Source organism: Poromitra crassiceps, assembly GCF_964638095.1.
Source record: "Poromitra crassiceps genome assembly, chromosome: 8".
Lineage (NCBI taxonomy): Eukaryota > Metazoa > Chordata > Actinopteri > Beryciformes > Melamphaidae > Poromitra > Poromitra crassiceps.
The window spans coordinates 36,714,934-36,737,433 of record NC_139629.1 but is presented as its reverse complement, the minus strand read 5'-3'; the positions used below and the strand labels follow the sequence as shown (position 1 = coordinate 36,737,433).

The 22,500-nt window shown below is 44.8% G+C and overlaps 3 protein-coding genes across 3 annotated transcripts in view; 1 reads left to right on the top strand and 2 right to left on the bottom strand.

Moving 5' to 3' along the window:
• Nucleotides 1–8,895, bottom strand: part of nphp4 (nephronophthisis 4) — a gene marked incomplete at both ends in the record, with an annotated part of 207,644 nt that extends 198,749 nt beyond the window's left edge. The window contains 2 exons of the mRNA XM_083641194.1: nucleotides 6,346–6,486; nucleotides 8,716–8,895. Coding sequence (XP_083497320.1) covers nucleotides 6,346–6,486; nucleotides 8,716–8,895 — 321 coding nt within the window. The remainder of the gene's footprint in view (nucleotides 1–6,345; nucleotides 6,487–8,715) is intronic.
• A 727-nt stretch (nucleotides 8,896–9,622) lies between these two features.
• Nucleotides 9,623–17,625, top strand: dffb (DNA fragmentation factor, beta polypeptide (caspase-activated DNase)). The gene is made up of 7 exons (XM_083641402.1): nucleotides 9,623–9,768; nucleotides 12,766–12,892; nucleotides 13,165–13,350; nucleotides 14,138–14,217; nucleotides 14,431–14,604; nucleotides 16,126–16,226; nucleotides 17,247–17,625. The coding sequence occupies exons 1-7, from the start codon at nucleotides 9,646–9,648 to the stop codon at nucleotides 17,497–17,499; spliced, it is 1,044 nt and encodes a 347-aa protein (XP_083497528.1). The 5' UTR covers nucleotides 9,623–9,645; the 3' UTR covers nucleotides 17,500–17,625.
• A 1,254-nt stretch (nucleotides 17,626–18,879) lies between these two features.
• cUnh1orf174 (chromosome Un C1orf174 homolog) overlaps nucleotides 18,880–22,500 on the bottom strand; it is a 4,680-nt gene continuing 1,059 nt past the window's right edge. Inside the window, exons 3-4 of the mRNA XM_083641403.1 lie at nucleotides 22,020–22,403; nucleotides 18,880–21,163 (exon numbers count right to left, since the gene is read on the bottom strand). Coding sequence (XP_083497529.1) covers nucleotides 20,999–21,163; nucleotides 22,020–22,403 — 549 coding nt within the window. The 3' untranslated portion in view covers nucleotides 18,880–20,998. The remainder of the gene's footprint in view (nucleotides 21,164–22,019; nucleotides 22,404–22,500) is intronic.

Genomic DNA, 22,500 nt, shown 5'->3' with positions numbered 1-22,500 from the left:
CATCAGATTCAATGACTTTTCGAGGACTTTCCAGGCTCAATCCCCTCAGATTCAAGGACCCAACACAGCATTGTTTGAGACACGCATCAAGGACAGCTGATGAGTAATGATACATAAGCACCGATGTAGGTCACGACAAAAGCACCTTGTCTTACCAAAAGATCAAAACCCATCGTAGGAAATTCCCTGTTCCTTTTGTGCTTCCAAACAGGAAGAAAACAGAATAAAATAGTGAATTTTTCATTACTGGGCTGAGTTCGCTACATGTCACACAAAAAAGACAAGCTCTGAAAACATGTGGCAGCTTTTAAAGCGTTGACAAAACCATCAGACTGGCCTTACAGCGCACTCTGCTGAAGGCATCTTTCAAAGTAAAGCGTCAGACCATCAGACTGGCCTTACAGCGCACTCTGCTGAAGGCATCTTTCAAAGTAAAGCATCAGACCATCAGACTGGCCTTACAGTGCACTCTGCTCAAGGCATCTTTCAAAGTAAAGCATCAGACCATCAGACTGGCCTTACAACGCACTCTGCTGAAGGCATCTTTCAAAGTAAAGCGTCAGACCATCAGACTGGCTTTCCAGCGCACTCTGCTGAAGGCATCTTTCAAAGTTTATTGTTTATTATGGATCCCCATTAGTCTGACTATTCAGACTATTCTTCCTGGGGTCCCTGCAACATACAGAAAATACAAAACAATATAATGCAGTATTACACTGCACACAACCACCAGCAGACTGGCCTTACAGCGCACTCTGCTGAAGGCATCTTTCAAAGTAAAGTGTCAGACCATCAGACTGGCCTTACAGCGCACTCTGCTGAAGGCAACTTTCAAAGTAAAGCGTCAGACCAGCAGACTGGCCTTACAGCCGCATTCTGCTGAAGGCATCTTTCAAAGTAAAGCGTCAGACCAGCAGACTGGCCTTACAGCCGCATTCTGCTGAAGGCATCTTTCAAAGTAAAGTGTCAGACCATCAGACTGGCCTTACAGCGCACTCTGCTGAAGGCATCTTTCAAAGTTTATTGTTTATTATGGATCCCCATTAGTCTGACTATTCAGACTATTCTTCCTGGGGTCCCTGCAACATACAGAAAATACAAAACAATATAATGCAGTATTACACTGCACACAACCACCAGCAGACTGGCCTTACAGCGCACTCTGCTGAAGGCATCTTTCAAAGTAAAGCGCCGCGCGGGCCAATAAGCTGAGACTTGACAACTCCAAAACAAGCGGGCACAAAAGACGGCGCTGACAGGACGACACCTCGCCTCTGCCTGGGAAGAAAGAGATGCTGAGATAAAACCAGGAAACAGATTTAGTGAGCGCTCACTCTTCTCTCTCGCTTTAATCACGCCGGGTGTTTTCCTGCATCTCTGCCTTTCGCCCCATATTAAAAACAATCCATCATGGCTGCCGGGGGGAAGGGGGGGGGGGGGGGGGGGAGGAAGGGGGAGGGGTCCCATTACCTAGGGAATAATCCCCCCTCCGACATTATTTGGATATCAAACAGCAATTTGCCACTCATAAACACTAGCATGAACGCGAGTGCGTCGGGCCAAATCCAATAAAAAAAAATGTGGTGCAGCTCTCGCGGCACGACACAGGGGTGGGGGGGGGCCGGGCCCACTTTATCATCCTGATAGGATATGATGTGGTTTATATTATTACCCTGGATGGCTAATGGGGTTTGGATTCTTATTGGGATAGCAAGTGGGGTTTTATATAGGCTACGACTATTATGCTGGATCAAAGTAAGGCCATACAGTACATACAGTGTGGAAGATTGTGAGATCAAACGCACATCAAACAGACTGTGATGGGGGAAAGAAACAGAGGCCTTACAAAGAGTAGAACTCAAAAATGTGCCGTGTCTGTGACTCATTGGTGTCTCTTTAAAAAGACTAGGAAGTGCGTAACCCGCTGCGTTTAACAAGCAACTTTTTAGTCCTCATGGGGGGAGTCGCCCTCGCACTCGCCTACCACTGCAGAGACCCGGGTTCGATTCCTGGCAGCTGGTACTTCCGGCTTGGTCAGACTTTCCTACAGCCGCAATCGGCTGTGTCTGCGGGTGGGAAGCCAGTATGAGTATGAGTCCTGGTTGCTAGTCAGTCAGGGCACCTGTTCACGGGGGAGGAGAACTGGGGGGAATAGCGTAACTATCCCACATGCTACGTCCTGCCGCCCGTGAAACTCCTCACTGTCAGGTGAAAAGAAGCGGCTGGCGACTGCAAATGTATCAGAGGAAGCGTGTGCTAGTAGTCTACAACTCTCCCCAGGTCGGCAGAGGGGGTGGAGCAACGACCAAGACAAAAGGGGAAATTGGCCAAGTACAATTATTGGGGAGAAAATGGGAGACATATTTTGATAAAAAATTCAAATCGAACACCTCACCAAGAGTCGCACTATAACAGCACAGTGGCTGACTAGCCGCCAACAAGGAAGTACAACAGAGGCGATCGGAAGACGTGTGATTGAAAAGGAGTGTGCACGCACACCCACCTGCTCCCCACAAATGTGTTCAAAAGTATCTGTGAAATGGCTCGGAGAAGACGGTGGACATGAGACCTACCAGGGCCGTTTTCTGGACATAAGGCTACATTTTCTGGTTCATGATGGATCATGACCTCTGACCTCCATATGAAGAGAGAGTAACCCCACAGGGAGCAATAGAGTATTTATTATTAGAAGATTATATTATATTATATTATATTATATTATAATATATTATAATATAATATATTATATTATATTATATCATATTATATTATATTATATTATATTATATTATATTATATTATATTATTAACAGTACTGTAACACTCTGGTACAAAACTCACACTGGCCACGAATTGGATCACATTATAGAAAGAAAACAATCTTCTCTCAGTTAGGAATGCAATTTTTATTCCCCCCCCCTCCCCATTTTGAAATGACTGTTGCAAAAAGAAGTTATGATTCAATTAACATTTTAACCACAGATAAGATTTGGCAAATTAACTTAAACTTTAGAACACTTGGTAATATGTGAATTGGCCAACAGCCAACTGCAAACTTGTAATTAATTTGAGATATATTCAATTAAAACCCTTTTGTTGCATTTGCAAACTAAGTTCGTTAGCAAACGAAAACTACGTCAATGTTCAGCCAACATTAGCGTTGCTTCTTCAGGAGTAATCTAAGTCAGTGGTTCTCAAAGTGGGGTCCGGGGACCCCCAGGGGTACCCAGCAAAAAAGGGAGATACTTTATTTTCACTATATTACCATCCATAAGTCACACAATGATAGAATGTATGACTGTTTTGGTCATGGGTTTCATACACTTTCTGTAATGAAACATCTAAAAGCAGAAATCTTATCAGATGGGACCCTGGGGCAAAATCTTATTAAATGGGGGCCCATGGTCTAATTTGTGTAGGTTTAGAGGTCCTTGATGTGAAAAAGTTAGAAAACCACAGCTCTAAACCACAGTGAACAGAGTCGAGACCCTGTCTCTAAACCACAGTGAACAGAGTCGAGACCCTGTCTCTAAACCACAGTGAACAGAGTCGAGACCCTGTCTCTAAACCACAGTGAACAGTCGAGACCCTGTCTCTAAACCACAGTGAACAGAGTCGAGACCCTGTCTCTAAACCACAGTGAACAGAGTCGAGAGACCCTGTCTCTAAACCACAGTGAACAGAGTCGAGAGACCCTGTCTCTAAACCACAGTGAACAGAGTCGAGAGACCCTGTCTCTAAACCACAGTGAACAGAGTCGAGACCCTGTCTCTAAACCACAGTGAACAGTCGAGACCCTGTCTCTAAACCACAGTGAACAGAGTCGAGACCCTGTCTCTAAACCACAGTGAACAGAGTCGAGAGACCCTGTCTCTAAACCACAGTGAACAGAGTCAAGACCCTGTCTCTAAACCACAGTGAACAGAGTCGAGAGACCCTGTCTCTAAACCACAGTGAACAGAGTCAATACCCTGTCTCTAAACCACAGTGAACAGAGTCGAGAGACCCTGTCTCTAAACCACAGTGAACAGAGTCGAGACCCTGTCTCTAAACCACAGTGAACAGAGTCGAGAGACCCTGTCTCTAAACCACAGTGAACAGAGTCGAGAGACCCTGTCTCTAAACCACAGTGAACAGAGTCGAGACCCTGTCTCTAAACCACAGTGAACAGAGTCGAGAGACCCTGTCTCTAAACCACAGTGAACAGAGTCAAGACCCTGTCTCTAAACCTCAGTGAACAGAGTCGAGAGACCCTGTCTCTAAACCACAGTGAACAGAGTCAAGACCCTGTCTCTAAACCACAGTGAACAGAGTCGAGAGACCCTGTCTCTAAACCACAGTGAACAGAGTCGAGAGACCCTGTCTCTAAACCACAGTGAACAGAGTCGAGACCCTGTCTCTAAACCACAGTGAACAGAGTCGAGAGACCCTGTCTCTAAACGACAGTGAACAGAGTCGAGAGACCCTGTCTCTAAACCACAGTGAACAGAGTCGAGACCCTGTCTCTAAACCACAGTGAAAAGAGTTGAGACCCTGTCTCTAAACCACAGTGAACAGAGTCGAGAGACCCTGTCTCTAAACCACAGTGAACAGAGTTGAGTCTAAAAAATCCTTTAAAGGACGCTTGATACCAAGAAGAGTCTGACTTGTGCCATATATCACCACCGGTCTTTTGTGTCTTGTGTCCTGCGGAGCTGAGACATGATCTATTTAGGGCTTTCAAGAAGTAATTGGAAATTTCATCATCAAAGCACATCTCTCGAAGAGTACAGTACACCATCACGCATTTTGACATCATTTTTTTTTTTCATTTTTCCGTATCTATCTGATGATTACAGAGGAGAAAAAATATCAAAAGAATGTGTGGAAAAGTAAAGAAATTGAATGAAAAGGTACAATAGAGAATATGAGTGTCAGTGTACTTTGCGCAACGCTGAGCTCCAGAGCCACATCAGGCCTAAACTGCAGGCCAATATCATCCACTCCATTTCCCAAGATAAAAGCACTCTGCAAGAACCATCCCCACACCTATCAGCTGCTTTATATACTTCCAGCACACATTCATTGCACGTATCACTGAAACTGGCTTTGACGGCTGCTCTCTAAACTGCGCTATGAAAACAGGCAGTGTTTCCTCTGGATTTATTCATCAACAGTCAGAGCTCCAACAGAACAAAAATATTACTAACAATCCAAAACAGAGTGTGTGAAATCGTAATAAATATGGATATCATATTAGTATATTTAAGTGAGCCAAACTTCTCTCTAAACCACAAAGAAGTACCGGTAGGTCTTTAGACCAATGTTTTATGACAAAGTGTGCAAAGAACAATGCTTAGAGTGGGGCAGATGCATGGCAAATTTGGAAGGAAGAAAAAATGACAACCAAGTATTATAACGAAATATGCAAATACGCTATGTGCTTGAGTTAAGTAATATGCTATGTGCTTGAGATACGGCAGATAAAATTTGTAGGTATCCTGACTAATAGATCATGCTATCTATCTATCTATCTATCTATCTATCTATATATCTATATAATTGAGGATGTGGACTTCGTTTCAAGTTCTGTGTTCAACCACAGCTATGCCATTTGCTCTATTATGCACTACCCAAAGGTTGCTGCCCAGAACACTCCTTGGACAACCAAAACAATAATAACATAAGAAAATACAGGCAGAGGACAGGGTGTTTGCAGATAAATACACTGCTGCATACACTTTTAGTGGATCATACTCATAAGTGGTGACCGCGGGGCTCTGCCTGGTGGTCCGCCAGAGAATTGCCCCCCCCCCCCCCCCCCTTTTTTTTTTTACAGACAACAAGTTTTTACACGTGCACATTAACCCTGAGGAATAGCTGGATTGCGCCGATTTTCGGAAATATCGCGATATTTGGGAAATATCAAAATTTTGATCATTTATTTTCAGAGGCTGCAGCAGGCTCAGTTTGAAAGCCAGAGTGAAGTTTCTGGTATAATATGAAACTAGAAGACGTAATGAATCGATTTATACCAACCATGGCATGCTAGTTTGTCAGGAAGGTATCTAAATAACACTACAAATTTAGGCAAGATTTTGGCGAGGGAAAAAACATTTTCAAAGGGGTCCTCTTTGTCACAGTCTAATGTTGGCAGGTGTGTGCGTGTCCCCGTTTTGAACCAGCTAATAGCCTTATATTGTAATTTTGCCTTTCTGCTGCTATTGCATGGCAAATTTAATTTTATGGGGGGGGGGACCCTGGTATACACTATACGTTGTTGTTGTTTTTTAGGTGCTGCATAGTCTGCCTTTATCTTCAGCTTGTGTTTGTATTTCAACAGAAGGAAATTGATCATGTGCGTACCTGGTTGAACAGTATCTTGTGGCTGGTTTTCATCCTCTGGGGGGCGCTCCTCCATGTCGTTCCGAAGAAGTGCTGGTGATTCCTGTCAAAAAGAGTCACTCGCAGCTGGTGCGTCACACCTGCTTCCCCCTCTGACACCTCCTGTGTGTCAAAAGAACAGAAAAGTCACCGTTTAATCCAAGAAAGTAACAACAAAACACACACTGACTACGTTTACATGCACACAATATTCGAGTTACGGCTGCATGTAAACAGGAATATTAGTCCGAATATTGTATTTTTCCGAATATGGGCAAAAAAAAACAGAATATTGTGTACATGTAAACGTAGTCACTGACAACTCTGACAGGTGAACTGCCTTTTATTTTATTTTGCCTTTATTTATATACAGGAGTAGCCCTTGAGAGCATTTGCAAGAGCGCCCTGTTACAAAAAAACATAAAAAGTTGCAAATTTACAGAGAGACAAGATAAGAACAAACAATAAGCACAGATGATAAAAACCTGTTAAGGAAAACACGAGCACTCCCTGTGCAGGGTACCCTCTAGCAGCACTCTAAACGACTCAAGAGAAACCAATTGCTCCAATTGTAAAGTGTCCTGGAGCCTATAGACGGTTTTCACCAGAGCGCAACCCCACAGCACTTCCTTTTTCTCAGCATTCGGCAAACTGCAGAAATATTCACTCGACATCGTTACTTTTGTTTTCGCCGCTCAGCTGTATAGACGGTTTTCACGGAATGGTCAGTCCTGCACTTGAATGTTTTTTTTTCTTTTATGTCCATAGCAAACACTGCAACAGGAAGTGAGCGGGGGTTCAATTTAGAATGTTTTTGTTGTCGTTAAAACCGTCTATAGAGCTCAACAGGCAAGTGACTTGTCGTGACGTAATTTGCCCCGGAAGTAAGTTCCGCGTCCATTTTCTCCATAGACATTTCGATAAATCCAAAGATAACGGGTTTTAAGGCTCGAACCAAGCCAACACGTGATCCAGAGAATCTTGAGTGACCATAAAACATTTGGTTTAAGCGAGAACAAAAAATAACAACAGGGAAAAAGTGTGAGGATAGAAAGACTATCGTTGACAATAGGAGATCTTGAAAACAGCATCCATTTAGTCTTTTTGGAGTTTAAAACTAATTTGAGATCAAACAGAGACCGTTGGAAAGCATCGAAGGCAGTCTGCAGACTTGCAGCGGCCACACATCCTTCGAGCTAGACTTGTGACCTTGCACAAATAAACGGGGGCGCCACATTGGTGTTGTACATCTACTCGGCTACACCAAACAGCGCTTATATCAATAAAATGTCAACTTCTATAATAGGGTTAAGAAAGTGGAATATCCGCACACTGGAGCAGGCATTTTGCCTGATGAAGACCCACTGCTTGGGTTGAAGCGTTGTCTGTAGTCATTAAATATTTGGAGCTGCTCCACTGTGCGGATATTCCACTTTATTAACCCTATTGTGTATTTGTATCCAGCACCTGGTCTCAAAACAGGTTGGATGTGCACACATTCTCTTTATTGAACTTCTATAATGGACCTTTTTCACAGCAACCATTTTGACGTGTCATAGCAGCATAAACACAGACACACACATAACACTGATGATGGTTCCATTCCATTTGAGGTGTTCCAGTGCCGGATTGTGCATGCTGCTTCATTGGAATGGCACTGGAATAACTAAATGGAATGGCACCTGTCCTGTGTTTACTCTGCTATGACACATCAAAATATACCCTTTTCAGAGCAACCGTTTTGAGGATGTAAAGCAGGTGTTACTAATACCATTAATGATGGTTCCATTCCATTTCAGCGTTCCAGTGCCAGGGCCCTCATTAATGTTATTGGTTACACCTGCTTTACTACCTCAAAACGGTTGCTGTGAAAAGGTAAGCAGTGAACCAATTTAAATGTTCATCATATCTAAATAAATAAATAAAGTGCTGTTTGGTGCATTATCTCTATGCCGAATTTAGCATAGGACCCTAAATATTAGTATAGGTGGTCTACGAGGTTTGCGTTTGACGATAAGCAATGTCACATTAAATTGACAGATTTCTGAACGGAGTTTGGCTCATAGTGCTCTCAGGCAAGACGTCTCGTGTCTTATCGTATTGTTTCTGATGAGCTTCAATATTGTCAGTCTATAAAGTCGTGGTTTACTCTGTTCCATAAAATAATTTGGTGTGTACATTGAATCTAGACGGGTTTAACCACCACTAGCGTTACATCCATCCATTTAATATAGCATACTTGTAACTTTACGGAGCTAGGCAGTCTTTCTTTCCCTCTAGCAGCAAGCTAACCGTAACTTATGACTGTTGAGTCTCGCGTTCAGGCTACAGTAGCTGTGAAGTGACAGTCACCTGCTGCAGGTGAGCTCCAGTGATGCGGGTGAGGCTGATCTGGAAGCCGTGGTGGGAGTGTGTGGGGTGGGTCTCCGCGGCCAGGCGGACTGTCTGGCTGTGCGCAGGAACCAGCCGGCCTCTCTCAAACACTGCTCTCCAGGCCTGCGTAACGGAGGACAGGTCCTCTATTGGTAACATATTATGCTGTCTTTAACGGAGAACTGGAAGTAGCATTGAAAACAGTTCACAAAAGTTTTCTATAACAGAGTCGTTAAACTGAAAATAGGCTTTCTTTTTCTTCCCCGTTCAGATTTTCAACCGGCGGCCGCCATGTTGAAGTCGGATATTTTGTAAACGGGGTGTTAGTAGAAAACAATATATTGTATTAAGTGTTTCAAAAATAACAATTTTCTATATAGTAGATATTGAAAAGAGAAAACTGTGCTTCATGATGTGAGTCGCATTAACCTGCAACAGAACCTCTCATTTAACTTTATAATAGTGGTACGTAATTCTCGGACCCCCCTCTCATTTGGTATGTCCCACCCCATGGCGTTGCACCAGTTGCTATGGCAATATTCACGTTGCTATCTGTTGCTATGCAGTTCTTCATGATAAATAAATAAATAAATTGTGAAAAATTTATATTATTATATATAATTATTTATAAAATAATAATGATAATAATGACAAATATTATCTGTAGGATACATCATGATGAACAATGTAAATAGATTGCACTATGAAGAAGACGTCAAAGTCCAGTAGGTGGCGGTAATGCACCATTTAGGATGCCAACCGCCATTAAACATGAAAGAAGAAGAAGAATGATCACACTCGTGTACAGTAAGTGGCGCTATGCACATTAAAGTTGTTTGCGATCCGCCATTCAATCGAGAGAAGAAGAAGAGGAAGAAGATAGAGTCAGGAAGCGGTATAAACAGTACAATGTTTGGTATTTTCGGGAAAAGTAAACCCGTGAAACTTAGGAACCCCAATGAAAGTAAAAAGTATGGAATCGCAGCAAAAAACTTGAAAGAGTTGCTTAAAAAAGGTTGTAAGATATTGCAGGTAAGACGATGTGTTTTCTTCACTTTAGCCTAAGCTAATTACTTCCTTTTCTGTCGTTGTTTACACTGCGCGTTGTTGCGCCTGACTGCAGGTGCGTCTCTCTGGAATTTGATTACAGTATATGTACATTCATATCAGCAGTGAATTACTCGTAGTGAATTACTCGTATGCCGAATTTATGAATGGTTCCCCACTAATGTCTCAATTCATGTTCGGAGAGGGAGTGGGATCTGCGTTTGCCGATAAGCAAGGAAGCCCCCCCCCCCCCCCCATTTAATTTATTTAGTTATTTGTTTATTTACTTTTATTTTATTTCTGATTAATTTGACCGTAGATTTGATTTTTTTAAATTCACATGAATGGTCTAAAACCTGTCTAAAACTGGCAGCAATTCGCAGACATCCCGTTTTATTTGGCTGTGAAATGAAAAAGAAACTAAAAGAATAATAAAATAAAAAGGAAACTGAAAATTTGCATTATATTGTAGCATTGTCAGGAACGAGGCGAGAGTCAGGATCTAGTCACCGCACTTTATTCTGTTTCACACACAGGTTCCAGGGCTACTGTCAGCCGTAGCCCACGCCAAAACAACCCCACAACACACACGCCAAAACCCTGCTAGCTTCCTCCTAGCTTCTCCGCTCTTCACACACAACCTTCCCTCTCAGGTTCCACACACCAACTCTCCGAGCTGTCCCCCGCTCTCACAGCTCCCCTCCCCCCAGCCAATCACAGGTGAACTCCCCTCTCACCCCACCCACTGGCTAAATGTCGCCTTCACAGACCCCCGTAACTCCCCATGCACAGAACAGTACAACACACAACAGCAGCACACAAACCCAACCCGTTACACTTCCCCCGCACATCAAAGCTTCTGGCCCACCAGAAGCACACAAGTCCCTCTCCCCCCCAGTGGGGTCACTCCTCCGCCGGGTGACTCTCCTCAGCCCCCCCCCCCCCCCCCTGTGTCCCACAGTCATCACACGCACTGCAGTAGTTCCGCACATCCTCCTTGTGTTTGCCCCAGTAGTGTCCCCCACGAACACGGCGGAGCGTCTCCTCATGCCCGCGATGCCCGAGACAGCCGAGGCCCTTGTGCGCCCACCGCAGTACCAGCCCTCGGAGGGAGCTGGGTACAACCGTCTGGAACCCTCTTTTCCCGTGCTCCCCCCTCCCCAAAACTCCATCTTCACTCAGACGCAGCTTCGCAAACATGTCCCACAGTCCTTTCGTGGCACCGGAAAACGTGTGACTCTCCTCCACAGGGGGCCGGCGTCCGGCCACCACCCACGTGTACACCGGACCGATATCCGCGTCCTCCGCCTGCCTGCGTTTCCACTCCTTCGCTTCGACCGACCAAATGGCCATGTCGTCCGCCGGGTCCACATCTGAACACTCCCCCTCTTTCTCCGCCTCTCGCCCGCGCTCGTCCTCCTGTCCCCCTCCCCCAGGGGGGCGGCGTGTTCAGGACAGCAGGGATAACACAACCGGCCGCGACCGCGACCACCACCTCGGCTTCCCGTCCAGCAACCGTGGGGGGCGTAGCGCAGCTCGGCTGTGCCGGTCCCTCCGGCGTTAGTGGCGACACCTGCTCACTTGGAAATATGAGCGTTGCTCTCCCGATCCTAACAAAGTTCTCTTCCCCCCGGCTTTCCACACTCTCCCCAACCCGTGTCTCTTCCCTGACCTCCACTGTCTCAGTGCAGTCTCTGGCCAAATGTCCAGGCCTCTTACACGACCAGCAGAGTCTCACCTGCCAGCCGCCTGCACGTCTCTCCTCTCCCGCCGTCTTCTGCTCCCCGACAGCCTCTGGACACCCCCTGGCGAGATGCCCGAAGGCTCCGCACGACCAGCAGACACCTGGCCGTCCCCAGTATCGTTGCTCCGCGTACCCCATCTGTCCCCCGGAACCGCTGCGGCACCACCTCGCCACGTGGCCCGGTTCTCCACAGGTCCAACACACTCTTTGCGGCTCCTCCGTCCGCTTCTCTCCGTGCTGCGCGACTTCCCATAGTAGCTCCATAAGCCCCTCTGCCCAGGCAGGCGTCGCCTCCAACAGCCGTCTGACCTCCTGCATCAAGCGGGCCTCCACGCCGGCAAGTACCGCGCTGAGCTCTTGCTTCAGGCGGCCCTCCATGCCAGCAAGCACCGAGCCAAACTCCGGGGTCGGTAGCTCCTTTTCCCCCCCGTCCACCGACAGGCGTTCTTCATTGTGCACCATTCCACGTGGTCCTTGTAGCAGCTAGCACACAAACAGCTAACTGCTAACGCCAGGTCGCGCTCGAGCCTTCCAGTCGTTAGTTTTTCTTCTGACGCCAGTGTAGCATTGTCAGGAACGAGGCGAGAGTCAGGATCTAGTCACCGCACTTTATTCTGTTTCACACACAGGTTCCAGGGCTACTGTCAGCCGTAGCCCACGCCAAAACAACCCCACAACACACACGCCAAAACCCTGCTAGCTTCCTCCTAGCTTCTCCGCTCTTCACACACAACCTTCCCTCTCAGGTTCCACACACCAACTCTCCCCCGCTCTCACAGCTCCCCTCCCCCCAGCCAATCACAGGTGAACTCCCCTCTCACCCCACCCACTGGCTAAATGTCGCCTTCACAGACCCCCCGTAACTCCCCATGCACAGAACAGTACAACACACAACAGCAGCACACAAACCCAACCCGTTATAATATATTAACTTTAAGGTTCCCACAGGTCTTGAAATCCTGAATTGATGGAGAAAAAGCAATTGAAAGTTTTTCAGAATATGAAAGTGTTTGAATTTATATTGGTCTATTTTCTCTAATTTTTAATTGTTGTCTGTGAGCTTCTGTAAAGCCTGCTAGTAATAGGCTATACACATTCTCAGTGATTTGATTGACCTTGATCCATGTCTCAAACCATGCCATGTTATGTCCTTGAGGGAATTGGGCTAGAAAGTCCTTGAATTTGATGTTTAAGAAGGTGTGGGAACCCTGGTTAGATACAGTCCGTCGTTGTTGCAGGTGCCGCTTGGTGGTTCGCATATTTGTTTGTATGTGGACGGGACAAAGATAACAGAGGAATACTTCCAAACTCTGCCTGATAACACCGAGCTTGTTCTTCTGTATGGAGATCAGACATGGAGTGGAGGTAGGTGAAGCAAACCCTTTTTATCATGTTTTGGACATTTGCTTTCCCCCTAACAGTGACAAATTTTACACTTTCATATTTTACACTTTCAATATTGTGTTGTGTTATTTTGGCTGGTTTGACAAATCTTTCAATGAAAACAAAGTTGGGTGGTTAGCACTGTTACCTCGCAGCAGCAAGAAGGTCGAACCCCGGTGTTAATGCTTGAACAGCACAGCAACAGTAAACAGTGTTTCATAAATTCTAAATGTTTGATGTGCTTGTCATTTCAGTTGTGTGTGACATTGAGCGGTTGCTGAGCACAGACCGGCACGCTGATCGCCTCATCGAAGCAGCGAGGGCGCTTCTCTCTGATGAGAAGTCTCCTAAAAGGCGTAAGCTCCTGGGCGACCTGGTGCGCAACCTGGAGGACAGCTCCGAGCTGGAGAGCAGAGAGGAGGATGGAGACTGGTTCAGAGGTACAGAGATTGTGGGCGCCAGTGCACTTCTGTTGCCTCGGCAGCTACCAAGTTAATTTGGACGTAGCCACTGTAACGTCACCCAGTGGTTTCTGGACTCCCGATTTGAAGTCACGATCGCATTGTTACCGTCGCCATGTTGGTTTTCTTGGAGCCAGAAGTAACCATATTTGGACGTGAAGAGCCGCAGCGCCACCTGCTATTGGTCCGTGATCTGCGAGCTGCGCGATCACTGGACAGGCGACCTGTCAATCACGTCCTAAAACATAGTCTGCTTTATCATTTATTTTACTCTAAATGGGACCATAATTTACTAAATGAATACCATACTGTATTGAAGAAGACTTGAAACTAGCGATTGAGACCATAAACTAGTGCTTGTTTACTGAGATAATCAAGTGAGAAGTCAGCTCATTTTCCCATTGACTTCTATACAGTCAGACTTCTCTTTGCAGCCATAGACTGTAAGTGTGTGTTATATAAAAATTCACCCCCTGTACAGTTTTCATGAACGGTGGAATTAGCTACAGAGACCAAAACCGTTTTTTGAACCAGGCTGTAAACCGGTTTATTTCTCCTGTAAAGTCGGGCATTTTAACATGGGGATGAATAGGGAATGGCTCCTTTCAGGAGCCAGCCTCAAGTGGCCATTCGAGGAACTGCAGTTTTTGGTAGTTCCACGTCAGCCTCATTTTTCTGAACCGAAGGTTGGGGCTTGAGTTTGACCTGCTGTATTTGAACATGAATAAATCTGTAGGGTTTATTGTTAAATGAGTTTTCATCTCAGGTGTCGATGCCCGATTCAAGACAAAGTCTGCCTACATGAAGTACAACTGCGAGAACCGGATACGAGGCTACATGAAGGAGGTAAAACCACGGGAGGCCTGTGACTTAACACTCCGCCGTATATGCGATGACTGTCAAACTAAATGAATGCCTGTAAAACTGTTTACAGTTTTCGGATATACTACTGATTTTATAACGACACAAAGCTGGTTGAGAATCGGCTGAGTGTTCCTTTAACACTTCATCTGCCTCTTATTTCACAAGTTTGACGTCGTTTTCTGCCTCCGTTCTCAGCTGGACGGCGCCGCCAAAACCATACAGAAACCTAAAGAGCAGGCGGAGTTCCTGAAAACCACAAAGTGCCTGATGGACTTGCTGAAGTCTGCAAAGTACAACGGCTGCTACTTTGACCGGACTGAAAAGGAACCAAATCGCTTCTGCACTCAGGAAGGCTGGTTCACCTGCCAGGTAACACAAGCAGTCAGTCACAAAGGCAGATATCAGATAGGCTTGGTTATGGTCGAAATGTTTGTAGTCAAGCGCTCTTAACTCATTGAGTGCCAAGGACGGACATGTTCGTCATTTCAAATAGTAACGTAGAGTGCCAAGGACGGACATGTTCGTCAATTGCGTTTTTTGACGGTGGGGCGTCGATCAAAGCCTTCTGCCTCTGATGTACAAATATTATAGCTATTGGATGTGTCTAACCTATTTTACAGAACCCTTAGGTGGCGACAGTGCTCTCCACATAACAGAAAGGCAAGGAAAAAACAAAGAAGAAGTCGTTATGGAAACGGAAATCGCATCGCATCCGTATGCATCGATATGCTGAAGCACGTTACTGCAGCTGTGCCTGCAGCAGCCAATCTGCTCCCACAATTGAGCCGCTCCGTGTCGGTTGCGACAGCAAATCCGCACATCCACACCGTGGAGTTGTTATTATGCTCAACTGGAAGCATCGTTGCCGGTGACAAACACACGCGGAACGCTGTAAAAAAGCCTGGCTGTCCGCACCCTTCACTGTGCGCACAGCAAACTCAGCAGAGAGCCACCACAGACAGGAGGAGGAGTGTGCAGTTGAGGCGAGGCGAGGCGGGGCGGGGCGGGGCGGGGGGGGGGGGGGGGGGGGGGCACGCAGAGCAGCACGCAACACCCAGACAGACCCAGGCAGCAGGACAGGATTGACAAACGCAAGCCAGAATATCCGATGCCCACCAGCAGCAAATCAAAACCAGCAAGAAGCTGCAACCAGCAGCGCACGCAGGGGCCAGCGCTGCTGGTTGTAGCTAAAAATATTATTCTGCCAAACAAAATTCCCTGGCCTAAACTGTTTTATTGAAGGAAATTATTTTTGAGGTGTGACTACATTAGAAAAGATTAGCTTCAGAGTCAGTGATGTGCTTGAAATGATTAATTTCACAAAAGGCCAATTATCTCAGCTTCTAGAAAAAAATTGCTATTTTTGGATGAATCAAGCTATCTTCTCCGGCTCATAACTAAAGAACGGAAAATGGGATCAATAAACTTTTTTTTGCAGATGATAGAATAGAGTCTCATCGTTCTTTGTGCGTGTTCAGTGTTTACATAGTAATATCACACAATATTCTGTGGGCCTCGAGAAATCACTGAAAACGCTCTGAAACTCTGGCACTGGGAGCGTCCGTTCTCCAAAAGTGGCTGGCACTCAATGAGTTAAACACTAACTGTGAAGCTTGATGGACGCCCACTAAAAAGTTAAAAACATGCAGAAGATCATTATCTGGCCGATGGTTACCAGACTAGAGAGATCAGATACTGTTGGTGACATAACAGTAATTAACCTTGATCCGTGTCTCAAACTATGCCATGCTGGGTCCTTAAATTTGAGATAATTGGGTTGGAAAGTCCTTGAATTTGATATGTAGGAGGTGTGGGAACCCTGTAAAGATGACTGATGAACCAGACCAAGTTTTGTCCTGGTTTCTACCTGTTCCTCTGTGTTGTCCTCAGGGATCATTTGACCAGGACGCGTGCAGGTCTCTGCACTCCATCAACCCCTATGGCACCCGAGAGAGCCGCGTGGTCTTCAGTACCTGGAACCTGGACCACAGGTCGGAGGCTTGAGTCTGCTCAAAAAGCTTTATATTGTCACCAAGGCTAGTTCTATCCTGCCTGTGCTTTTACTGCATTCAAAACATGATTTTCCAAGTTTCACACTCCACATCAGGCTCTTTCTGACACACAACTCCCAATTCAACGGAGATTTTCCTCTTAGTGACTACGTTTACATGGACTGCAATAATCAGACTGTTGACCTTAGGGACAAGTTGTTGGGACTTCTTTTTACTGATGGCAGCCATCTTTTCTTCTGTAAACAAGTTGCGCAGCACTTGCTGGCAGAGCATGCGCCATCAAGCAGTTTGACTGCCGTATGTGTCGCAAAATGCTGTGAAAACTCTGATAGGAGATCATAGTGCAGGTGTATACATATCTACAATGCACTTCAATAATGCGACTAAGATCGGAATACTCCACTTCTTAATCTGATTATTGCTTACTCCCTCACTATGACCTTATTTGCAACATTCGGGTTAAGGAATCAGAACATGCTGTTTACATGGCAGTGTCTTATTGAGTATTGTCTTAACCCATTGATATCTGATGCAGCATTTGTGTGTGTATCCCTTTAAGACCGCGTTAATGGGGTTAATATCAGAATATTGCAGTCCATGTAAATGTAGTCATTCTCTCTGGCGGGAAATATCAGGGTGCATGATTCCTCAAAATAAGAGATGGTTGGGAAACAAACCTAATAAGCAATTACATGTCTTGTATGCATATCAAAATTGGCACATTATGTACATATTTCATTCATTTACACATGTAAAAAACGTAATATACTCAAGTGTTTCGTTTTTTTTAAATAGTACGCACCTAGACATTTTCTGTACACAACTATGGTCACTACATTTACTGTATTTATATTAGTTGCTACATCCTGTTAGTACTCATTTCATTTGTCATTTAATTTTGATCTTTATTTTCGACTATTCTACTAGCCCAGCTTGTTCATGTTCTCGCTAAAATAAGCAGCTGCACTTAACTGCCATGTCTTCTTAAATTGGCGGCAGGATTGAGAAGAAGAGGGCGGTGATTCCTGCTCTGCTGGAAGCTGTACAGAATCACAAGAGCAGCGACATCAACCTGGACTACTTTTACCGTCTGCTGTTCACGAGGGAGAACCTCAAGCTGGTCCACATCGTGTGCCACAAGAAAGAAGCCCACAACCTGCAATGTGACAGGAGGAAGGTATTCAAACGAGCCACGTGCACAGACCGGCCGGCAAAAACAATGGCCAAAGGGAAGCGCCGTTGCATATCATGATTTTTTTTACTCTTTTAAAATGAATTTGTATTATTTTTTTATTAATATCCTTTCCCCCGGTCATCATGGAGCCATATGAAACTTTAATCTTGTTTGTTGTATCAATAAATTTTTATTATTATTGTTGAGAGTACCTCCCCCTACACAGGTGGGGATGATTTGTAATTTGTGTAATACTAGGCATATGCTGTGCAGGCCCACTTGCTCCCTCGCCCGCTGTGCGGTCTCACCTGCTCTTATGACATCACTGATGACCATTGAGTGCTGCTTTTTCCACTCGTTGGCTGTTTCTTTCTACAACTGTCTCCAGACAAGCCTTACAGACAGTATACCGGTACTGCTTTGTTAGACAGAAGTAATCATGTGGCTTCAAATAAGAAAAAGCTTGAAATCAAGAAAACATTTATTCGTGTTGCCATGGTAATATCAAGTACATGGTTTGACTACAATGATTGCTGGATTGTGTCATTCAGTCAAGCAGTTGAATAGAAAAATATGAAAAGCATTGTGCAAAAATAAGGCATGAGTTAACAGGCAATAAAGCAGAAAATAATCAATATATCAAACATCTGATTGGTTGATGCAATCAACAAAATATACAACAGACGACTGCAGATATGTTAGTATAAGTATTTTGTTAGTGCAAATATTTTCAAGGTACGTAACTGATTTCCTCAAGCAGTTGCTTAAATCGTTGTCCTCAATTCATTCAAAAGAATCAGCAATTATTTAGAGTCTATGTCTTATAGACATTGACTTTTTTTTTTACATTTTTGTGTGGTGGTAAAAATGTACACACAATTTCCAAGTACCCAACATGGACCTCATTAGCTGCATCTATACTGTGTATGTAGGCTGCCAAAAGAGACTTGAGGCTATGGTCTATACATATAAATAATCTCAAAACATATAAGAACTGTCATATTAAAAGTAGGGAATGGGATGCACTGATATATCGGCTGTATATTGGTATCGGCTGATATTGGCCTTGTCGACTGCAATCAGCCTATCAGCAAAAAAGATGGCATTCACCGATTGCAGTGGCCGATATTTAACTGATCAGTTGGGTCACATAATTTATACCTGGCTACCATAATCGTGCACCTCCAAGTCCTGAAAAAGTATTCTCATTGTCGAGTAGGTAGTTGTATAGCAGGTTAAAAAGACCTTTGAAACAGTTATTTTTTCACAAAAGAATCTTTGCCATGTGAAAGAAGGTTATATTAAAGGTTGCTTGTTTCATAATTACATTATGTATGATTGAATTTGTGCTCATCCAAAGATAGGACTCAAAAGACCTTAAAACAGTTCATTTATCTGTGTATACTGAAGATTTATTTGTTTCCCTGTCACGAAAAGGGTAATAAAAAAATATTGGTATCTGCCATCATCCAAATTGTTATTTTCAACATCGGTATCGAAGCTCCCCACATTCAAGTGAAAAGAAGCAGCTGTCAACTGCGCATCAGCGCATGTGTCGGAGGAAGCATGGTGCTAGTCTACGGCTCTCCCCAGATTGGCAGAGGGGGTGGAGCAGCAACAATGGGCAGCAGGGGGAAATTGGCCAAGTACAATTGGGGAGAAAATAACATCATATCGGCCCAGAATTTTGCAAAAGTTGAGGCAGAGAAGCTGTTTGAATCTGGTACTGCTTTTAGCATATGGCAAGAATGGTCCTAAAACTGCACTCATCTGAATAAGATTGTTAATTTGAGCTCCTGCCTCAAATTGACAAAACCCTGTTTGAACCAATGAGTCATGTGGAATAACTCATATGGCCATCATTTCCATCTCGTCCCCGTTTAGGTTCACATTCCAATATGAGCAGCCTGTGTTTTCTCAGTCAAGGCACAAGGTATATCCATTTGATGAGCATTTCATTTAGGTAAGACCAGTTAAGGTTGAACTAGAGCTGGTATAAACCGAGTTAGAAAACGGCTCTCTCAAATCAAGCAATCCGATTGGTTCACAGCCGTGATCGGCTGGGGCCGCAATCACCGAATCGCTCCGCCTCTGAGAAAACAAATAGCTAGCTAGCTTGCTAGGCTCGCATAGTAGGGAGGTCCTAAGGCAACCCGTGTCACCATAATACCCAGAGTGCCTTGCGGCGTGTTTACGATCGTATCCTTCTGGTGACGTCATCAGTATATGACAGCTAGCTAGCTAACGGCGATAACAATATTCACTAGCCACCGAAATGGAAACATTTAAGGATAACTTGGACGTCCAGCTTAAGTATGGACGAGTGTATTGAGCACTGAGCAGTGCCTGCCACACGTTAAAACATGTCTTTGCCTCGGACCTAATGTTAACCTCACGTTAGCACAAGCATTAGCCAAAGTTACCTAGCTAACGTTAGCCATTTGTTTGTCCCCAAGCCTATGTTGCTGGTAAACGGGGCGAGAGAAGGGATTTTGGATTCTAGCCAGAGGGACTATTTTAGCACGCGGAACATTATGATTTATGAATAACAGCCATTTCAATTGGAGTTGTCTATTACTTTCATATTGCCATACTTCAGGCTGTGATATATGCTCATTATACCACACATAAGGGTTTGGTATACACCCAGGTGTGGTCTAATGAGCATATACCATGACATGTCGTGAGCTATTGCTTAACTATATTATACAGTAGCATTCCTCAATCCCATTAAGGTTGCTACCGGTCTTGGAAATAATAAGAGCTATTAAAATTAAATAAAGGGCTGACCCGAATGCTTTGATGGTTGCCGGAGTAATCAGCGTCCAAATCAGTATTCAAATGCTTTGTGTGTCTGTGTTTTTTTAAATAGTAATCCAACATTATTACCTCTGCCAAGGAGGTTTTGTTCATTACAGTTTGTGAGCAGGATTAGGGGAAAACTACTGGGCCCATTTTTTATGAAACTTGGTGGAGGGGTGTAGCACAGGCCAAGGAAGAACCCATTACATTTTGGAGTGGACTCTCAAAATTTGCATATCATACCTTGGGCCTTGGCGGAGGTCTGTGCTCTCCGAGTGCACTTCTAGCTCATAATTAAATTACTTATTCTCAGACAAGGACATTAACCTTAGTGAGAGTTTTGTGCCTCCCAGCTCTCGTCTAACGACAGTGACAGGCTTAATCAGGCTTGCAAGATGTTGAAAGACAAGCGTCTAGAATAATGTCCACATTTGCCAAGATGGACCCCCAAAAAGTCGAGTGCCAGACATGGAAACAAGTTTGGCAACTTTTCAGCCCCAAACCCCCTGCTGCCGCCGCCGTAGCTTCCAATATCAAATACTTCTCCCTGAAGCGTCGAAGCCCAAAAAATGGTATTTTGGACAGCCCTACTTAAATACAAAAAGATGCTCAAATGGGTAGACAACAGCTTGGCACGTGCTTCTGTCTGGCTAGTTTTAAACTTTCTTAGCTTTATATTTGGCTTCTTCTAGCCACAGCAGGAAGGAGGTTTTAGGCCGCTCCATAGGTGTGATTTAAGAGTTCCACAGAGTGACCGGTACCGTTCCTCTTAATACTAACTGCCCCCTCTGTCGTCCTGCATGTCAGTGTAGTCCACCTCCTCCTGCATGTCAGTGTAGTCCACCTCCTCCTCGTCACTGTCCTCTTTGGCATAGTAATGTCGCCTCCTCTTCCCCCTGTCGACCCACACGGACGTCGTTGCCGTTCTTTGAGGACAATCCTGTACAGATAGAGAGCCAAACAACAGTCACCACACAGACAGGGAGGCTAGGGTAGGTTGAAATGGTTACAGGCAGACAGTCAGATCATGTAAAACAAGATCAAATTAAACCAAAAGGGAGATTCTTAGCCAGATTGTACACAATGCTTTTGTCTGATGTGGGTTGTGAGGTTTGCAGAAGAAAGCTTAACGCCTACATCTCATTTCAAAAGATTGAAACCTGTAGGCTTCCATCAAAACTAAAGACAGACATTTATTTTTGTTGAGATTGTATCGGACTTTGTAAATGTCAATCAATTCAGGTGACTGCTGCAGTGCAGTAATAAATAAAAATCACTGTTTTGCTGGCAGGTTTAATGCCAGTAAAACAGAAGGATTATCAAACAACATGACAACTCACTGCAGACTTGGAGGGTGATTTTTTAATTTTCCCAAATTTAAGCAGTTTATTATGAGCAATTTCTGACGAGTTGTGGCCCACACGAATTTGTCTCAATGCAAAGTGGCAGGTTGGCATCCGATTAGCTTACCCTGTTATTTTACCCTAACCGTAACCAATCGTCACTCCTCATGGCTAAACCCAACCCAATCAGAGGCGGAGTAAGGCGGGTCCTTCCCCTGCCACTCTGCATTTAAAAATGTTTGTCTGGCGAGCACATCACATGGTATGGACTAGTTGAGCTGAATGTAGTTTTTACACATTCCTATTAAATAGTAGGGTTAGGTAATATGTAGTATCTTTCAGACATCTGGCAGAACTGGCCCATCAACTGGGAAAGGTTTCCTCCTTTCAGAACCGGTTTCAAGCATGTCAGTTTGTCCCGACCGAGTATGGAAATTGACTAAAGCACATCACCTGTACAGCGTCCAAGTTTCCGAAAAACTGCTCCACAGGAAGAATCTGATTGCTGTCGTCATCCGGGAAGACGGTTTCCCCGGTGCCTAGTCCGTACTCCATCTCTTCCTCCTGTTTGTCCAGGAAGCCGTACACTCTGCTGCAGCCATCCAAGGCCAGCCTCGTCCTCACCTCGTTCTCTTTCTCCTCCTGCTCCTCGAGCTGCGGTGATGCGCAGCACCGCCTCCTGTCAGGGAGCTGCTGGCATTCACAGGTGATGAGAGAACATCTCTCCACAGGACCGGCTGCTTTGACGTAACCACGAGCCGCTGGGCTGCTCTGTTGAAAGCCTGCTGCGGAGTCCGTCTTTGGTCTTTTGAGATCTTTTCTCCTCTGAGCAGAAGCCTGTGTTAATGAGTCAAGACTAGGGTCAGGCTGATAATGTCAATAGACAATCACTATCACTATAGTCGTTATTATACCTGTATCAGCATAAGGAGAG

What these genes read in the sequence shown, in the direction of transcription:
- dffb (XM_083641402.1), top strand. Translation starts at nt 9,646, where the DNA reads ATGTTTGGTATTTTCGGGAAAAGTAAACCCGTGAAACTTAGGAACCCC. An exon ending in AAGGTTGTAAGATATTGCAG is followed by an intron (nt 9,769 to 12,765) that starts GTAAGACGATGT and finishes TCGTTGTTGCAG; the next exon opens with GTGCCGCTTGGTGGTTCGCA. An exon ending in TACGAGGCTACATGAAGGAG is followed by an intron (nt 14,218 to 14,430) that starts GTAAAACCACGG and finishes CTCCGTTCTCAG; the next exon opens with CTGGACGGCGCCGCCAAAAC.